This window comes from Peromyscus eremicus, chromosome 18 (assembly GCF_949786415.1).
Source record: "Peromyscus eremicus chromosome 18, PerEre_H2_v1, whole genome shotgun sequence".
NCBI lineage: Eukaryota > Metazoa > Chordata > Mammalia > Rodentia > Cricetidae > Peromyscus > Peromyscus eremicus.
In genome coordinates, this window is record NC_081434.1 from 20262105 (window position 1) to 20281110 (window position 19006).

The 19006-nt window shown below is 43.9% G+C and overlaps 1 protein-coding gene and 1 long non-coding RNA gene across 2 annotated transcripts in view; both read left to right on the top strand.

The window, feature by feature from the left end:
* The window catches only part of Syt1 (synaptotagmin 1), a 195495-nt gene extending 178104 nt beyond the window's left edge, over window positions 1–17391 (top strand). The window contains exons 7-8 of the mRNA XM_059245321.1: window positions 10414–10547; window positions 14208–17391. Coding sequence (XP_059101304.1) covers window positions 10414–10547; window positions 14208–14414 — 341 coding nt within the window. The 3' untranslated portion in view covers window positions 14415–17391. The remainder of the gene's footprint in view (window positions 1–10413; window positions 10548–14207) is intronic.
* LOC131894956 (uncharacterized) lies at window positions 105–5675 on the top strand. Its single transcript, XR_009375064.1, has 2 exons — window positions 105–386; window positions 5500–5675. It is a non-coding gene; the product is annotated as an uncharacterized LOC131894956 (long non-coding RNA).
* Window positions 17392–19006: the final 1615 nt, after the last annotated feature.

Sequence of the window (19006 nt, forward strand, 5' to 3'; positions counted from 1 at the left end):
CAATTCCGTTTCTATGAAATTAGCACAAATTGACATTAGAACGGCCTGAGGGAAGAAGCGGGTGGAAATGTTCTAGGGTTTTAAGGTAGAATATGGAACAGTAATGGGGACATTCCAATCTTAGGAGTAGTCGGCCTTCCCGAAGATCATCACTTAAGATACAGTTCTTCATTCAAGAACACGTTTTCCCAAAAGACGACTGTTTTTATGTTATTCGCGTAGCACAGAAGTCCTCCAATACCAGAAAAGCAAAAAAGTAGAAAAGAAAGGCCACCAGCAAAGATGATCTGCTTAAAGCTGCCGAGAGTGAGGGTACTGATTGTTCATTCTCTGGAAATGAACCTTCAGGAAAAATCTTCAGGGAGGAGGTGACTTTTAATCCAAAGGTAAGACGGGCGAAAGAAAGAAAGGGCATCCCAGGCCAGAACCAGAGTCTCAAAGTCACGGCATTTAAAGTTCCGTGTGACGAACACTGAGCGTCAGGAATGCGAGAGAAAGCAAATGCTAGGACGGACCAGCCATACCCTGGTAGGGTTCAGACGGGGCGCCGCTAAAGATTTTCAGTGGGTGGTGGTGTGGTTGCTCATAGCTCTAGCCACTACGTGAAGGATCCTTCATGATCAGCAACTGCAGAAGGCCTTTCTGGTCTTGAGCAGTGGTGATGAGTTAGGATGGACTAACAAAGGAAACCAGGAAGGAATCCTAGCCGTTGTGAAGCCCAAACACGGAAGTGGAAGGAACCCTGGCCCCAGATGCTCTAACTTTTGGCTTTAGGAAGGCAGAATTAAGGTGAAGAAAAGGTATTGGGCGGCAAGAAAAAACTGAGTAGTTTCCGGCTGAAGGACGAGAGAAGGGCTGAGGCAGCTGTGGTTTTGCGGCACATCACGTGTTCTGTGCCTTTTCTGCAGCACGCTTGCCCATTGAGGCCACATGGCTGAAGAAAAACCAGTTCCTGTTCTATTTAGCTCAGATTTTCCATGCCTTTGGGGTGATGGCTCTACATGTGAAAACTGAGCTGGTGACAGGGTTAGTGAAAACAGTGTACTCAGGTACCAGGTTCCATGGTCCGGGAACTTGGTTTAGCAGAACTGAGTGACATTGGGAATATTGGGTTGCTTTGTAGAATGTCTGAGAAAAGGAGCATAAAGAGAAAACAACAAAATCTCGTCAAATGTGTTCAAATAATAGTAAAGATGGCAATCTCATAAAATACATCAGCGAGGATCCCAGGGCAGGGAAGTAAAAGAAGAAATTATCATCTGATTCTCAAAGAGAAAAATGAGAGGAACAAATACCAGTGCCTGGAAATGATCTGCAAGACAGCTTTCTGAGCTGTCTTTTGATGCTGACTGCGGACGTGCCCATTTCACCAGCCCCTCCAAAGACAAGCTCATCCAAGCAAGCCAAGCTTGTTCTCCAGTGTGCCTGGGGAGGGCAGAGAAGGAAGGACAGTGATCAGAACCGCAGGGGCTGGGTATAGCTATGGCATTACTCTTCTTATTCCATGACCAAAAGACAATGGTGGTCTGGGTGGAGGGGTGTGAGCCTTTAAGCCCAGCACTTTGGAGGTCGGAGTGGGTGGATCTCTGACTGATCTACATAGGGAGCCCCAGGCCAGCCAGGGAACACTATGAGACTCTGTCTCCAAGCTCTGTATTTAGAGTGTGTAGGTGAGAGTTGGGGATTGGAATGAATACAGCGCCTGAGATACTCTGGAGGTGACAGTTCATCCTACCTAGAGATGGATACTGGAGCACCAGGGCCAGATCAGTTTGACAGAAATTGGCTCTCTTCAGCCAAGACAGACCTACATTAATAGGAGATATGTATGAGAACGTATATGAATATGTATAATTCTTTTAATCATGCTTGAATGTGAACACAATGAACGAATACAATGGCACTGGGTCCCATGCTGGCCATCTGATGACATACTCAAAAGGTGTCTCAGTTGGGGTTTCCATTGCTGTGAAGAGACACCATGACCACAGCAACTCTTATAAAGGAAAACATTGAATTTGGGTAGCTTATAGTTTCAGAGGTTTAGTCCATCATCATCAAGGTGGCATGCAGGCAGACATGGTGCTGGAGCTGAGAGTCCTACATCTTGATCGGCAGGCAACAGGAAGTGGTCTGAGGCACTGGATATGGCTTGAGCATATGAGACCTCAAAGCCCACCCCACAGTGATGCACTTCTTCCAACAAAGCCATACCCATTGCAACAAAGCCACGCCTCCTAATAGTGCCACTCCTTATGAGCTTATGGGGGCCAACTACCTTCAAACTACCACAAAGGGGGATGCTCAGGTGACAGAGCTACAGAACTACCTTGTCATACTCAGAGACCCTCCAAGCTGCAGCTGACTAAGCAATCATAAACCTTGCCATGCACAGCCTGCATTATTGAAAACAGCAACAGAGACTAGACTATTCATCACGAGTCAGAGATCCCTTGGCAGTCTCTTACCTGAGGGAGCTCACTGTTCCAAGTCATCATTGCCTTAGTGCAAGGTTCAATAAATGATTGGACAAATCATATGAGGGTAGCCTTAACATAATGATTTCGTGTCCCTCCCTCTGGATGAGAAGCAGAGGGATGAAGAGGGTGGGGGAGGAGAGAAGGGGGTGGGGGCAAGGAAGAAAAGGGGGGGAGGCAAGAAGAGGAGGAAGGGGAGGGAAGAAGGGAGGGAGGGAAGGTTCTATATCAAAAGTAGAAACTAGAAGGAAGAAACTAAATTATTATGATATTTTCTCAAAGTAAAAACACATGAACAGCCGGGCGGTGGTGGTGCACGCCTTTAATCCCAGCACTCGGGAGGCAGAGGCAGGCAGATCTCTGAGAGTTCGAGGATAGCCTGGGCTACAGAGTGAGTTCCAGGATAAGCACCAAAACTACACAGAGAAACCCTGTCTCAGAGGAAAAAAAAAACAAAAAACAAAAAAAACAAACAAAAAAAAAACACATGAACAGGAAAAGGGACACAGATATGAGACTTGCCAGCAACTGGCATCACCACATCCCTGACAACAAATCTCGATAGTGAGAAGAATCCTCTCTACTTCACTTTTAGCAACATAAGTATTAATAGTTCATGTATGATGTGCCCAAATACGTCAACATTTTAGCTGGCTTCAGAATCCACAAAGGCTAGACAAATAGTTTTGACTCCTACTGTCCAAGATCATCAGCAAAAACAGTCTGCTTCAGTCTGACTTGACCTTCCCAACTCTGTGTAATTTGAGCCATTTACTTCAAGAATGGGAGAAAACCTTGCAAGATGCTAAATTAGTTTTCTGTCTTACACTTCGAGATCACCCCATAAAGCAGTGATTGTCTTTGATAGCATACATGATTAAATTCTTCATGAGTCAACCCTTGGCTTGGAGAAGGCACAGTGTTGGGGAGCTTGTCTCTAGAAGGAATGGGGCAGAGAAGTTACCCAGGCAGACCTCTCTGAAGGCAGAAAGCAAGCTTTATTGAGAAATCAAAATGCCAAGGCCATCTATGAGGGTGGGGCAAAGGGATGGGAAAGCGAGCAGAGGGTGTGAGAGCTAGCAGGGTGGGGATCTGAGGTGGCTTCCAGATTGATGAGAACTAGGTGCCCTTCCCAGAGGTAGTTGGCCTTTGTGGGGAAGGCTAAGGGGGTTCCTAGAGGATTAAGGGGTGTTCGGAAGGATTAATGGGGGTTCCTGGAGGATTAATGGGAGTCTCTGGTGAACCAAAAGTGCCTTAAGAGATCTGCTTTTCTAGTAAACAGAAACCTTTAGGCTTGTTTACCCGATAGCGATCCTCTGTTTCCCTGTCAGAGTCCCTCTGTTTAGGACAATGTCACCAGCACTGCCATTTGGAGGGGAAGGGTGGCTTTGGACCTGACCATCTTTTGCAGCAAATGAGACTTTCCTGTTTGCTGGGTGTGGGCACCAGGTCATCAAAGTGAGCTAGGGGTCAGTCTGGGTCCTAGAGCCTGTCTTGGCTGTCACTTGGCCCACACCATCATAATAATATGTGCCAGCCTCGCGTCGAAGCACTTTCCATGTGTTTAATCTTATAACTCTGTGATGAGCTATTACCATTTTCCCTAGTTTGCAGTTAGAGAAACCATCTCTCTCTCTCTCTCTCTCTCTCTCTCTCTCTCTCTCTCTCTCTCTCTCTCTCTCTCACACACACACACACACACACACACACACACACACACACACACACACACACACGGTTAAATAACTTCTGGAATACCACACAGCTGTGAGGAATAGAGCCAAGCTCCAAGTTAGTCTGGCTTCAGCATCTGTACTTACAAACATTATGCTAAACTTCCTGCCTGGCAGACCACAGAGGACAGCAGATTTTGAGACAAAAGACCTGGATTTGGGTTCTTGAGGGAAAAAAAAAAAATCAGATATTCTCAGGCATTTCCTCACAGGGATTATTGTAGTATAAAATGACATGATATAATTTTAAATGATAGATTTTATCCAATTTCACTAGTTCTACCATAGAGCCTAAGAAGTATAGATATTAATACAATTTTTGGATGGCATGTTTAGTATTCTTTTACTTTATTTTTGTTAAAAGAACTTAACATTTCCTAAGGCTTTTGACTTGAAGATCAAAATAACCACTTTTGGGAGAGTGGAGAGAACATCAACATTTTTCAAAAGATCAGTTTCTAGACCTATTAACATTTGAAGATTGGAGAATCCATTCAGAGTGCTTATCTGGCATGTCTAAGACCCTGGGTTCAATTGCAAGCCACACACACACACACACACACACACACACACCTTGAAAAGCACCTTGACTCTCATCCCCACACCTTGCTTGATAAAGAACAGAATCTCTTCAAAGTTGGCTGCTTTATTAGTTTTCTGTTGCCACTATGAAAAAAAATCATCACCAAGTCCATGTCTTGAAACAACACACATGTATTTTCTTATAGTTGTATGGAGTTAGAGAAACCTCACATACATTTGGAGAAGAGGAAGAATAAATAGAATAGACCTATTGTATGATGTGGTAACTATAGTCAATAAGTATTCTTGAAAATCTCTAAGACAATACATAGTAAGGGTTTTCACATAGTATGTGAAAAAAAGCCTGTTTGCTAGCCCAATTTATCCATTCCACAATGTACATGCATTTAATTGAACAGGATAAATACAATTCCTTCTTTTTGCTGTTGTTCTGTTTTTTAAGACAAGACAGTGTTCCTTTGTGTAGCCTTGACTTTCCTATAACTAACTCTGCCCTTGAACAGGCTGGCCTCGAACTCACGAGAGAGCCACCCGTTTCTGCATCCTAAGTGCTAAGATTAAAGGTTTGTGTCACCACTGCCCACTATACATGCAATTTCTATGTTCCAGTGTAAAATATTAACAAAGGAGTCTAACACAGCCCTCAGTGGCCCCAAATCCATGTGTGGACAGGGTGGTCCCGGAGGCTCTAGAGAAAAGGACATTCCTTGTTACTCATTTGTCATTTCTAAATTTTTTTCCTCTAGCAGTTACCTACATACCTGAGCTTGTGGTCCCTTCTTTCTTCAAAGCAAGGCATTGCAGTTTATTCTTGTAATACCGGCATTGGAGAGACTGTGGCAGAAGTTGGAGGCCAGCCTGAGCTACAGAACGAGTTCCAGGCCAGCCTGTCTCAAATATAAATAAAGAAAATAACCCAGCACATTGGCGCATGCCTGGCCCTTCTTCTGTTGTCACATTTCTTTCTGGTCATAGCCAGGAAGGTTCTCAGCATTTTTAAGGGCTTCTGTGGAAAGAGCGGGTCCTTTTGGAAACACCAGGCCGACCTCATCTGAAGGTCCTGACTTTAGTCACATTTACCCCTCTTGCCATGCCGCACATTCACAGGCTCTCAAGATTAGAATGCCATGTCTCTGGAAGAGTTATTACTCTGCCTACCGTAATTGTGAACATTAGGAACCCAAACTTTAAATATGGTGTATGAAAAAGGCTTGTCGGCATGTAGGTTTGAGAGTGGTCACATTAGAGCGTCCTGAAAAACCTCCAAATCAGAACAGCTGTTGTGACAGGGAGGAGATGAAGTCCAGAGAACCTGATTTCCAACGAGAAAAAAGACAGCCATGCCATGTTGGCTAAAAGCAGCAATGGCAGAGAGAGAGAGTGAGTGAAACCAAGTGAGAGATCTGACCATGACCCAGAGTAGGCCGTGGAGATCTCATGACTGTTTCACTGACAGAGAAGTCCTCCTTTCGATTCTCATTCTCTCTTTCTCTCTCTCTCCCTTCTCCCCCCCTCCCCCCCTCTCTGGCTCTTGCTCTCTCTCTCTCTCTCTCTCTCTTCTGACAGTGTGTGTGTGTGTGTGTGTGTGTGTGTGTGTGTGTGTGTGTGTGTGATGCATGTGTGAGTACAGGTACACCTGTACCATGAAGCACATGTGGAGGTCAAAGGACAACTTTATGGAGTCACATTTGTCCTACCTTTCTGTGGGTCCTAGGAATAGAATTCAGATAGTCAGGCTTTCCTGATGCTGCTCTCCAGTGTATGTTTTTGTTTGTTTGTTTGTTTAAGTTGCAGCTAAAGATGATTAGAAATTAGAGAGCAGAGAAAAAGATCTTTCTTTCTACCAAAGCCTTAAAAGAAATAGACTAGTATTTTTAAATAGAAATCAAACAAACGAATGGCATTGCCATGTGTCTCTGTCTTGTGACTGTTTGGGTGGCAGCCGGGATTATTAGACATTGCTGAAGAAGAGTTGTCAGTATTCAGATGAGGAAGATGTCCGTGACTGCTGGCTGCTGGGAACTGGAGGAATCCACAAGCCACAGGGACACGGAGTGCCTGAGGGCCCAGCCCAGTTCCATTGCTTGCATAATTCCCCACACTATTTACACTGTTTCCAAAACCCCAGGGGATGTTCCGACACCATGCCTCGTGTCTAGCTGCAGAACTTAAGCCACATTACTAAGTCCCATTACAGCCCACTGTATCGTTTCCATAAAATTGTATCTTATGACCCAATCGCCAGGACTTTTATGCCACCATGACACTGAGAGTGGACAAGGACTTATTTGCTTTTTAGAAAAAACCCCAAAATAGAACAAACTGAATCATACAGAGGCCTGCTTTCAGGAGAGGTGGTCTTTGCTTTCAAAAATCTGTATGTCCTCAAAGTATAGGTGTAACTCACTACATGGCTATCTTCTTACTTAGGGGTCTCATCTCAGCAAGGAGTCAGGGAAACCATGACAAGACTTAATCGTGTAAAAGTCACTGATGAGATAAACGAGGGATTAGGGCGGCTGTCTGCAAAGGGATCAGAATTCAGGTCAAGACCTCAATGCAGTAAGGGAAGCCAGAGAACACTTGGGAATTCAGGCCGTCAAGGGCCAGAAAAATGGAGAAGCCTGGAGAAAATGGAGGAACAATCTAAGACTTCAGATTGCAGGGCTACGAAAAATGATCCCTTGCCTGAGTGCAGCACTGGAAAAAAAAAAAAAAATCCCCAGACTACATATATCCAAATACTTAGGCTTTGGGGCAATAGGAAGAAGACAGGACCAAGAGAAACCCACACTGTGAAACCCTAAATACCTTCTACTTGTAAAAGACTGTGGGGTAGACTGCAGCTGGTGGCAGAATGAACCCATAGCATGCACAGGTGCCCCCAAAATCTTTACTGTGTGTCAGACTGTTTCAGTGAAGTAGAATAGTGAATATAACAGATAAGTTTCTGTCCTTCAGGAGTGGCTTAGTCAGGGTTTCTATTGCTGTGAAGAGACACCATGACCACGGCAACTCCTATAAAGGAAAACATTTAACTGAGGTGGCAGCTTACAGTTTCGGGGGTTCAGTCCATTATCATCATGGTGGGAGCATGGCGGCGTGCAGGCAGACATGGTGCTGGCGACATCTTGACACTGGGTGTAGCTTGAGCAAGGAACACAAAGCCCACCTCCACAGTGACACACTTCTTTCAACAAGGCCACACCCACTCTAACAAAGCCACACCTCCTAATAGTACCACTCCCTTTGGGAGCCATTTTCTTTCAAAATACCACAAGGAGCTACATTCTGCTGAGGTACAGAGAGAGAGGGAGATAAAAATAATATTTTTATCAGCAGCTTCCTAAAACATTAGACTGCTGGTAACATTTCTCCCAACTCAAGTTCTGAAAGGAGAGAGAAAATTTGAAAGGCTTAGCAGTAGTTATTTTGGATGATACTAATTTTTTCTTTTATCATTGCCTTCTGGTATTTTTCTATAATACACTTGCATTATATAGGAAATGGAAATTGCTTAAGAAAAACCAGTAGGGAGTTTTTTGTGGGGTTTTTTGTTTTTTTTTTTTTTGTTGTTGTTTTTTTTTTTGCCCTTTCAGTCATAGTTTCCTGCCAGGTGAAGGCATGTCACTCATCCATTCGTAATGGAAGCCGTAAGTGAGTGCTCTCTTGCCCCTTCGGTAACTAGCTTATCACTTCACCTTTGCCTAACATCCCTTTCCTAATCACCTCTGTGTGCGTTGTCTTTATTCCTTGCACACATGTGAAGGAAGCTATGGCCAACCTTTGAAGGCTTGGTATGATCCCCCTCTCTCTCACTCACACACAGACAGACACACACACACACACACACACACACACACACACACACACACACACACCAGAGAGCGAGCGAGCTGAGTGTGAGCAGGTGATAGCTTCTCTTCCTCAACCCCCCACCCCATCTCAGCTCCAATTCATCCTCCAGAGAGAGAGGTCTTCTGAGCAGTTTTCCCATTTTATCATGTACTCTATACCTGTCAGTCTTAGCTCAGCTCCGCCCTTGTTCCGTGCTCATCAACTTTAATTTCACACGAATTCCCCTTTCTCTAAAAGCTTACTATCTGTTGCCCCACAAGTCCAGGATCCCATCCTGAAGACAGAGATCATCTGTTGTGTTCAACATTGCTCCTGTCAGTGAGAGGGCCTAGCACATCTTAGCCACTCAACCAGCGTTGGCTGTGCGAATAAACAAATGAACAAAGTGGCCCCTTTGTCCTCTCTCTGTCAAGCTTTATTCCCATCCAATAACAAGCAGCAGCCAAGCCCTCTGCCAGCTCACAAAAGCCAACTGTTCAATTCCCAGAAACTTTACAAGCCAGTTGTTAAACTGTGGCTTAAAATGGGCCATGGTGAGCACCCTTACACCACAGAAATCTGCAAATGCTACATGTCAAGACATTTTCCCCCAAAGAGGTGGTTTCCCAGCATACCACTGTCCTTCCCTTCCAATGTAACTGGGAAATTCAGCTAGCATGACAATAAGCCAGCCACAGAGCTTGCTTAAAACCTCTCAATAAAAGGTGCTTGACATTTTACAACATATTAAATAGGAACTAAGTAATCACTTACCTGTTGGGGCTCAGTCCTTTTCTGGATTAATTAATGATCTAAAACATGTGGCTCTGGCTGGCTAGCAGGCTCACACTGTGAAGGTACTTGCTGCCAAACCTGAGAACCTGAGTTTGATCCCTAGGACCCACATGGTAGAGGAAACAGACAGACTCTCACAGGTTGTCCTTTGGTCTCCATGAATGAACTGTGGCATGCACCCCACCACCACACACAAAATAAACAAAATGTGGACCAGGCTTTTTCTTTTAGGCCAGCAACCAGCTCCCAAATCATGACACGGAGACTTATTAGTTTTGAGTGCTCGGCCTAGCTTATGCTTGTTTCTGGCTAGCTCTTTTAACTTAAGTTAACCTGCTTCTCTTTATCTACCCTTTGCCTCGGGGCTTATTACCTTTCTTCTTTCTGTGTATCTTACTTTCACTGCTTCTCTATGGCTGGCTGGCTGAATGAAGACATCTCCTTCATTCTCTCCTCCTCTTCCTTCTCTCATCCCCCTTCTTTTGAGCCTAGAGTCCTCCTCCTATTTATTTTCTCTGCCTACCAGCCTCGCCTGTACCTCTTCTGCCTAACTACTGACTGATCAGATTTTTATTAGACCATTCAGGTGCCTTAGGCAGGCGAGGTGAAGCAGATGCAAGACATCTTTATGTAATTAAATACACATTCTTATATCATTAAACAAATGCAGCATAAACAAATGTAACACACCTTTACACAGTTAAAGTAATATTCTGCAGCATAAACAACTGTAACACATCTTTACATAGTTAAAATAATATTCCACAACAAAAATATAATAAAATATTTCAGATAAAACAAAACACACAGCCAGGTGGTGGTGGTGCACGCCTTTAATCCCAGCACTTGGGAGGCAGAGCCAGGCAGATCTTTGTGAGTTCGAGGCCAGCCTGGTCTACAGAGTGAAATCCAGGAAAGGCACAAAGCTACACAGAGAAACCTTGTCTTGGGGGGAAAAAAACAAAAACAAAAACAAAAACAAAAAAACACGCATCTGGTCTCCTAAAACTCCTGTATCTGTTTTTCAGATCCTTATGTGAAGATTCATCTGATGCAGAATGGCAAGAGGCTGAAGAAGAAGAAGACAACAATTAAGAAGAATACTCTTAACCCCTACTACAACGAGTCCTTCAGCTTTGAAGTTCCCTTCGAGCAGATCCAGGTAATGTCAGACGTGCATTTGTCCTTCCGTTCAATTTCATGCCTTCAGATTCCATCCGTGGCAAGCACAGACCCTGCGGGTCGTCCAAGCCCATGCCTTCATCAGAACTGCCCCGTGCACATTGGATGCCTGAGCTCCGCCAGCCAGGACTTAATAAGATACACAGCATGAGAAGTGCTGAGGCATTAGCTGGAACGGCGGGCTGCCTTCTGCTGGGCAGAAATAAGGTGGAAAATGGAAAACCAACAGAACCGCTTGGCTATGTCAATAAGTTGGTCTGTGGAATCCAAAAGCCAAGAGAGAATGAACTTGCCTATTTACTCCAAGGCTACAATGTGCAACCTGCTTCGGTAGAGCAAAAATAACCTGCCCCCGACCTTCTAACACTGGCCCGTGGTTTGTGTATAAGCTAGCTCATACACATTTTCACATGATAGAAAATTGTATGGATTTGCTTATTTTCAACAGCTGTTAAATAAGTAAATGTTGCCCTATCCCCAGTGACTTGCTCAGCAGTCTGAACCAGTGAGCACTTTGGACCTTCTGGCAAATGCTTGAAACATCATTTTTCTCCCAGAATTTATTTTTGCAATATCTGCTCGGTGAACTTTTTGAGTTCTCAGACCTTATTCCTATGGAAACTAAAACCTCCTGGCATTTTGTTTTTAATTCCACAAAACAATACAAAGCAAGGTATTGAGATGGAAAAAAAAAAAAATCTTCTTGTAAACTTACTCCTTTGGGCTACAATCCCATACCTATAAAAATACATTTCACCTGTGAATTTCAGAAAGTACAAATATATTGAAAGGGAGGCATATTAAAAACAAAATAAAGTTTGTGATTTGGGGTGGCATTTCAGAGGACAGAGACCCTGAGCCTGACATGAATCAAATTGGACTTGGGAATAGTCAGCACCCACTGGCCGCATGCTGCCTTCACTGCACCTGCAAATTAGGTTTTTCTTCCTTTTTTTAAATCCAAGAATGCTCTTTTCCCAGTCTTTGTATTTCCATAAATCAGTGGTTCTCAACCTTCCTAAGGCTGTGACCCTTTAATACTGTGCTTCATGTGGTGACCCCCCAACCGTAAAATTATTTACGTTGCTGCTTCATAACTGTCATTTTGCTACTTTTATGAATCATAATGTAAACATCTGTGTTTTCCAGTGGTCTTAGGCGACCCTGTGAAAGAGTCATTTGACCCTCATAGAGGTCGTAACCCACAGGGGGAGAACCACTGCCCTAAGGACTACAGTGTCTTAACTGCTAACAAAGGGGGTTAGTTTTCTCTTAGGTTGAGATGATAGGATTATGTGCCTGTCTCCAGTCTTCCTCAATCCCCCTGAAACATTTTGTGAAGGAAGCAAATTATGCTAATTTCTGAGAGCATGCAAAAAAATGTCATGGCCACCACCATCAAAAGATGCAGAAATAAACCACAGAGGCAACTGCAGAATAGACCCATTGGGAACCCTAATCAATTCATTCCTCAATAATATTATCCAGTTTGTCCTGACTCTGACAATGTCCATTATGTTTCCACATAATGTTCCCACTCTGGTCCCTGCATAATGATTGCATCATGGTGCATTTGCTTGGGACAAGATCTGAGTGAGAATCAAAGCCACACATACCATCTTACCCTTGCTCCCAAATACTACCTAGTAAATAGGTAATTCATTTATTTTATTTATTGGTGGTACTGGGGGATGAACCAACCACCATGGAGTCATATCCCCAGCCTAAAAGGGTGATTTTCTTAATACCAGCGTCATAGCAAGGCTGCACACAGATGATGGTGCTACAGTTTGCTTTCTAAATTCCACATTCCAAAGTGACTGTTGAGCCCATGAGATGGCTAAGTGGATAAGGACGCCTGCCGCCAATCATGATAGTCCGGATTTGATGCCCAGGACCCACGTGGTAGGAGCAGAGAACCAACTCTTGCAAGTTGTCCTCTCCACATCTGCAGCATGGCACCCAGGCCTGCACACACACAAACTGAATAGATCAGTGTAATAAGAGAATTGCTTTCTAAAAAAGAAGTAGTTGTAAATTTTGTTTTCTTTGGGGTGGTGGTGCAGGGGTGGAGGGTGGATTTGAAGGGACCGGGAAATGAGTGGGATCAAGATACATGATGTAAAAGACGTATAAAATAAATAAAAAGGGGAGGAGTTGTTTTGCTGTCCCACAAACGTGCCTCAGTGACATCTCTCAGTACACTGAGAGCGTGGTTATGTCCTCAGAATCGCTGTCACTCAGCGGATCTTCACCTGGGCCTGGCTTTCATTGTCATATTTTTTCCTCCCTTTAATGCTGGCCACAAATTGATAGAGCTATTTAATCTTTCATCTTTATATCCAGTGTCTAGATCAGAGCTGTCCATATATTCTAATCAAATTCATTACTTGGGAAGTAAAACTGAGATATTCTTTAGAGAGTGTATCTCTTATGATATAATAATATGAATTTGCTTCCGTTGACTCAGTCAGTCCAATACAGGGAGTTATGAAATAAATCCTCACAGTCGGATGGAGTCCCAGAAAATCATGTGTGTCCTAAAGCGACACCCATTTAATATCAATGCTGGATACACAGTAGTTACTAATTCATGTTCATTAAGAGAATCATACTAAAAAAAAAAAAAAGCGTATTTTATTTAGCTACTGCCTTTTTAAAAGATGTTTACTATATTGTCACTGTTCATGATCACAATTATTTGATTAGGTCAAATCCTTTTAGTTTTGCATAAAATGCTGGCTGTCACCTCTTGAAATAAGATCCTAATGAATGATTACTCAGAAAGTCTTACTAAGAGCAACAGCAGCCAGACAGTGGCAGCACATGCCTTTAATCCCAGCACTTAGGAGGCAGAGGCAAGTGGATCTCTGTGAGTTCAAGGCCAGCCTGGTCAACAGAGTGAGTTCCAGGGCAGCCAAGGCTGTTACACAGAGAAACCTGTCTCAAAGAACAAAAACCAAAAAGAACAGCACAGCAAAAGAGAATGGCCTAAGTCCTAATGCCAGGACGCTCGTGGGTGAGACTCGTTAAGCAATGTCACAGCCTTCCGTGGGTAGTATGGCACGGTGGCTTCCAGCATAGAGCCTGGAAACTAACTCACTCATCCTTTACGTGATCTCAGGCAGGCCATAAAACTTCTTTCTCTGTGCAGTGGAAATATTAACAGGATCTACTGAGAGAAATAACTAAATTATGTCTTCTGTAAAGTTATTAAGATAATATGAAATAGATAATAAAAACCTGTATGTATGTATTAAAATGACCACCGGGCATGATGACACACACCTCTAATCTCAACACTGGGCAGGGTAGAAACAGGAAGATCAGGAGTTCAAGGTCATCCTCAGCTACATAGTGAGCTTAAAGCCAGTCTCATGACACTGCCCCCATGAGAAAAGGTACTGAAATGGTGATGGCAATGATGATAGCCATGTTAGTGACAATAATGTAGAGCTAGAAGAATAAAAACTGGGCTGACGTGTCCATAGTCAAGCGCTTTAATGCTCATTCTGATGGTTAGGAATGGAGTCTTCAGTGGTCACTCCTCCGCTCCCACAGAAACGCTGTGTGTCCCCGGGGCTTGATCTGTAGGGCTGGCTGACGCGTGTACATTTCTTTTGTGTGTGTCCTCTTTCAGAAAGTGCAAGTGGTGGTAACTGTTTTGGACTATGACAAGATTGGCAAGAACGATGCCATCGGCAAGGTCTTTGTGGGCTACAACAGCACCGGGGCCGAGCTGCGACACTGGTCAGACATGCTGGCCAACCCCCGGCGACCCATCGCCCAGTGGCACACTCTCCAGGTAGAGGAGGAGGTCGATGCCATGCTGGCCGTCAAGAAGTAAAGGGAAGAAGAAGCCTTTCTGCATTTGCCCACATAGTGCTCTTTAGCCAGTCTCTGTAAATACCTCAGTAATATGGGTCCTTTCAGTTTCCAGCCATGCATTCCTAATACAGTTCAGTGGTACTTCAGATCCTGTTTTGATTTGCACAAATTTAAGTGTAGAGAGCCCCCATGCCCTTCACACCACTGCCCTCCAAATCTACTCTTCTTTTAAGCAATATGATGTGTAGATAGAGCATGACTGAAATGATGTATCGTATCACACCGTTGTATATACCAGTATGCTAAAGATTTATTTCTAGTTTGTGTATTTGTATGTTGTAAGCGTTTCCTAATCTGTGTATATCTAGATGTTTTTAATAAGATGTTCTATTTTAAACTATGTAAATTGACTGAGATATAGGAGAGCTGATAATATATTATATGGTAAATATAGTATCGTCTGCATTCCAGCAAAAATATCAACTTGAAAGGCACTAGTATGGTTAAACTGATATCTTAAAGGACAACTTAAACCTGAGCTTTCTATTGAGTCATTTGAGTACCAAGACTCGCCCACACTACATCTTCACTGGGCGAACCCCATTTTGTAGAATTCTTTCCCAGGCAAATAGCATGAGCCGAGTAGCATCCACGCTGGTCTCAAGGAAGGAAAGCCACAAACCGGAACAGCATCTGTCTGTCTGTATGTCTCTGCAAAGCTAGAGTCATGGCTTCGCTCTCACGTTCAGGGACGCGATGAATAAGGAGTCAGTGAGGAGTTCCTGTGACTGCATCTAGAGACACACCTCATGGTGTTCTCGGTGTGTGCGCGTGCGCAAGTGTGAAAGTGTGCACATGTGTTATGTGTGGTGCATGCCTTTGTTTGGGGTTCGGGTGGGGGAGGAGAAGCTGAGAGAAGGCAGCCTTTCTGAAATATTGCCTGACTATTTCAACAGAAAATAATAGCTCTCCATTATCACATTTATATAAAACGTGCAGCCTGTGAATTCTGATCCAGATTTCACACCAGTTAACGATTCCAAAAGGTATGCACGTGAGACTTTGTAACAAAATATTTTATTATACAAAAACCAGATGAGAAGGAATGCAGAATATTTTTAACACAGCAATCTGTGCTTATTACACAAAATTACTTTGTGGTAACAGACAGTATTGTAATCCCATCAAAAGATGAAAACTAACAAACAATTAGCCATAGTTCTGAATGCACTTCGATTAAGCCAAAACAGACAGCTAGTGATCTTTTTATATGCTCTTTTTACTTAAGTTTTAATTTGTCCTTTAAACAAAGGTGTAACGAACCAAGAACAAGTTCTGGTAAACTGAAGCAACCTCTTATGTATACTAGATGCTCGATTGAGGAGGAGTTTTTCAATGTTTTCAACGTTACTCTGTAGTAAACGGCACTATTCCGAAGCTACTAGTCATTCCATAAGAGTCTTAAGGATTGCTCTGTGTAACACTGTGACTGCCCTGTGTGCTTAGACACGTAGTTTCCTCAGTGGATAGCACTCAACTTACTCCGTAGTGATATTGTAACAATACTGCCATTCCCTTACTGCACTGCCCGACGTGTGTGTGTAGCACAAACAGTTCTCATTACTAAGGACCAATTCAGAACTGAACAGCTATGCATAGGACAGAAAGATACATAGAGTGGGAGGGGGGTGGGGAGAACACACAGCATTTTGTCAACACTGTGCACTAGTCCATATTTGTCCCGCTGTGGTAGACAGCCACTTCAGGAAGGCGAGCTGCTACCTAACGCTGCTTCCAGTCTCTTCCCTCACTTGCTCCTGTGACCTGTTTTCACCTCTAGGCCACAGAGAATAGCGATGTTCTGACGTGAGAGACTGTCTTCACAGGTACCAAAATAAAAATGGAGGAATGCTAAGTAAGCATGGCCTCGTGTTTGATCTTTGGGATTTAGCCCCATGTTTTGGACAGAGCTCAAGAGAATCCCAGAAAAGGGCTGTCAGTAGACTTTAAACACGGGGTTGGCTGTTCCACACACATACATGCATACACACACACACACACACACACACACACACACACACATATACACACACACACACACACACACACAACACAAAAATCAACTCCCAATTGGGATTCCTTCCTCATCAGAGAAGAGGCAAACCTGTTGCCTTTCATCCCCATCACAGCAAACTCTTTAGACACGGAACAGACACGAAGGACAAGGAGAGAATCCTTTGCTGTGGATGCACGGCACTTTTTAAAAAACAAGAAACATGGATGACAGGAAATGCACGCTCGCGGGTGAGGTTAAACAGCAGTTTAAAGAGGAGACTCAAACACGATGTCTTCCTGTGTAAGGGACCAAGTCCGACCAAAGAGGAGGAGTTGACTTTTAAAAACCCCTTAAATACCGGACACTGACATTTCATTCCCCCATCACTCTCTTTAAGTTGTACACAGTGAAACACCATTTCCAAAGCAGTAGCTGCCTGCTGCCCAGCAGACATTATTTCCTGCAGTATACTACTACTAGCACATTCTCTTGTAACACTGCCAGTGTGGGATTGTCACCATAGAATTAGTTGGTACTATCTCATCTCTCATGAGCCGGTGACGGGACCTGCTTTATGACCAAGAGTCATCCTCTGATCCACCACCTGTATCTTTCTGACAATGCTGTGTAACGTCTTAGAAGCTGATGCCCTAGAAAGAGCCTAGTTGCCTTTGTGGATATTTACTGCCTGCTTGAGTGTCTCTATGTGTGGGTTTTCCCTGTGTCCTGTAGAAATGTTTGGGTGTTTTCTTCTGCCATAAGGCTCGTGGCCCGCGAGCCAAATCCTTTAGCTGTATTTTCCCTTCATTTTTTGATAAGTGGTTTAAATTTTGTTCCCCTTTGTGTAGTGAATCCCATGGTAGTTTTCTGATTGTTGTTAAAAAAAAAAATGACTTAACATATTACATGGATACTCAATAAAAATGTTTTATTTCCTGTTGATGGTTGCTGTCTTTCAACTCTCTTTGTTACCGACTCCGTTGTTAGCAGAGGACAGGTTGACCTTGTGGATGGCCAGAAGCGGGGGCAGCTAAGAGGCAGCGCTAAATGCCAGCCTCGAAGTCGCTTCTGGATCAACAGAGCAGCTTCAGGGGAACAGTGCCCAGAGGGCATCTGTCCAGTAGCCTTCCTCACCTGCCTTTCTCTGTGCCTGTCGCAAAGCCCCTTAGCACAGTTCAGAACTTTTCCATTTGCCTTAAATGTGTCCTGGAGGGAGCTCACTTCAATGCCACCTAACACACACTTCCCCAGAATGAAACTAAAATCAAATTGTTTTAAGTGTCTCTTTGGAGGATAGAATGAATATTAAAGTCCACGCCGGCTAAAGTGATTGATTAGAAGCAGATGGATGGCTTTCCGACATCCCTTCAACATCCGTGTGGTGCTTACCGGGTACCGTTCTTTACTAGATGCTGGGTCCCAGCCTCAGATGTTATGTAAACAACTGTTACGCTGCCTTACGATATGCAGACTTAAAAGCAGGCACCTTGGAGGCTGAAGAGGTAGGTCGGTATGGAAAGGGCTCACCGTGGAAGCCTGAGGACATGAGGCCAGCAACATAGATCAGTGGGAAAAGGCGGCTCCATAAATGTCTGACAACAGGGCTTTGATCCTTAGGACCCACGTAAAGAAGAGAGCTAGCACCATGTAGTTGTCTGCTGATTTACACAAGTGCCTTGGCACAAACACACACACACACACACACACACACACACACACACACACACACACACACACACCATATAAATAAACAATGTTTTTTTGTTTGTTTGTTTGTTTGTTTTCGAGACAGGGTTTCTCTGTGTGGCCCTGGCTGTCCTGGAACAATTTCTGTAGACCAGGCTAGCCTCAGACTCAGAGATCTCCCTGCCTCTGCCTCCTGAGTGCTGGGATTAAAGGCATATGCCACATCGCCTGGCTAAAAATTTTAATCAAAAGAAAAAAGCGTAAGACCCTAGCTCAATCTCAGAACCCATGTTTTTAAAAAAAAAAAAAAAAAAAAAAAAAAAAAAGCTATAGTGTGGGATCGTATAATCTCACAGAGCAGACCTGAGGAATGCTGCTCGAGGTTGTCCCGACCTTATCACAAACACACAAAAGGAAGCACCTTTGACCCACTTTCACTAGACCAATGGTAGCACATACTGTGCTGTGTCATCTTGTCCCCTTTCAGCATGGAGGGACTATCCCACAGCTTCTCTGGAGTTGTCTGCTGACAGTGTGCCCTGTCCCTTTCCTATTGGTAGGGGTCCCTGTTAATATTGTGATCCACCCTTTGAAATCCCACCCCTTGGCGCTGCCCTGCGTCCTGACATAAAAGTCTCATCCTAAGGAAAAACTCCTCTTCGTCCTCTCTCTCTCTCCTGCTTTTCCTCCCAGGAGGTACACAAGCTCAACCTCTCTTTTCTCTCTCTCTCTCTCTCTCTCTCTCTCTCTCTCTCTCTCTCCCCCTCCCCCCATCTTTCTCTTCATCTATTATAATAAACTCTCCACGTGGATGCAGGATCTGGGTTGTGAATTACTAGCCGCATGGCGTGCACCTGTCCAGCCCGCTA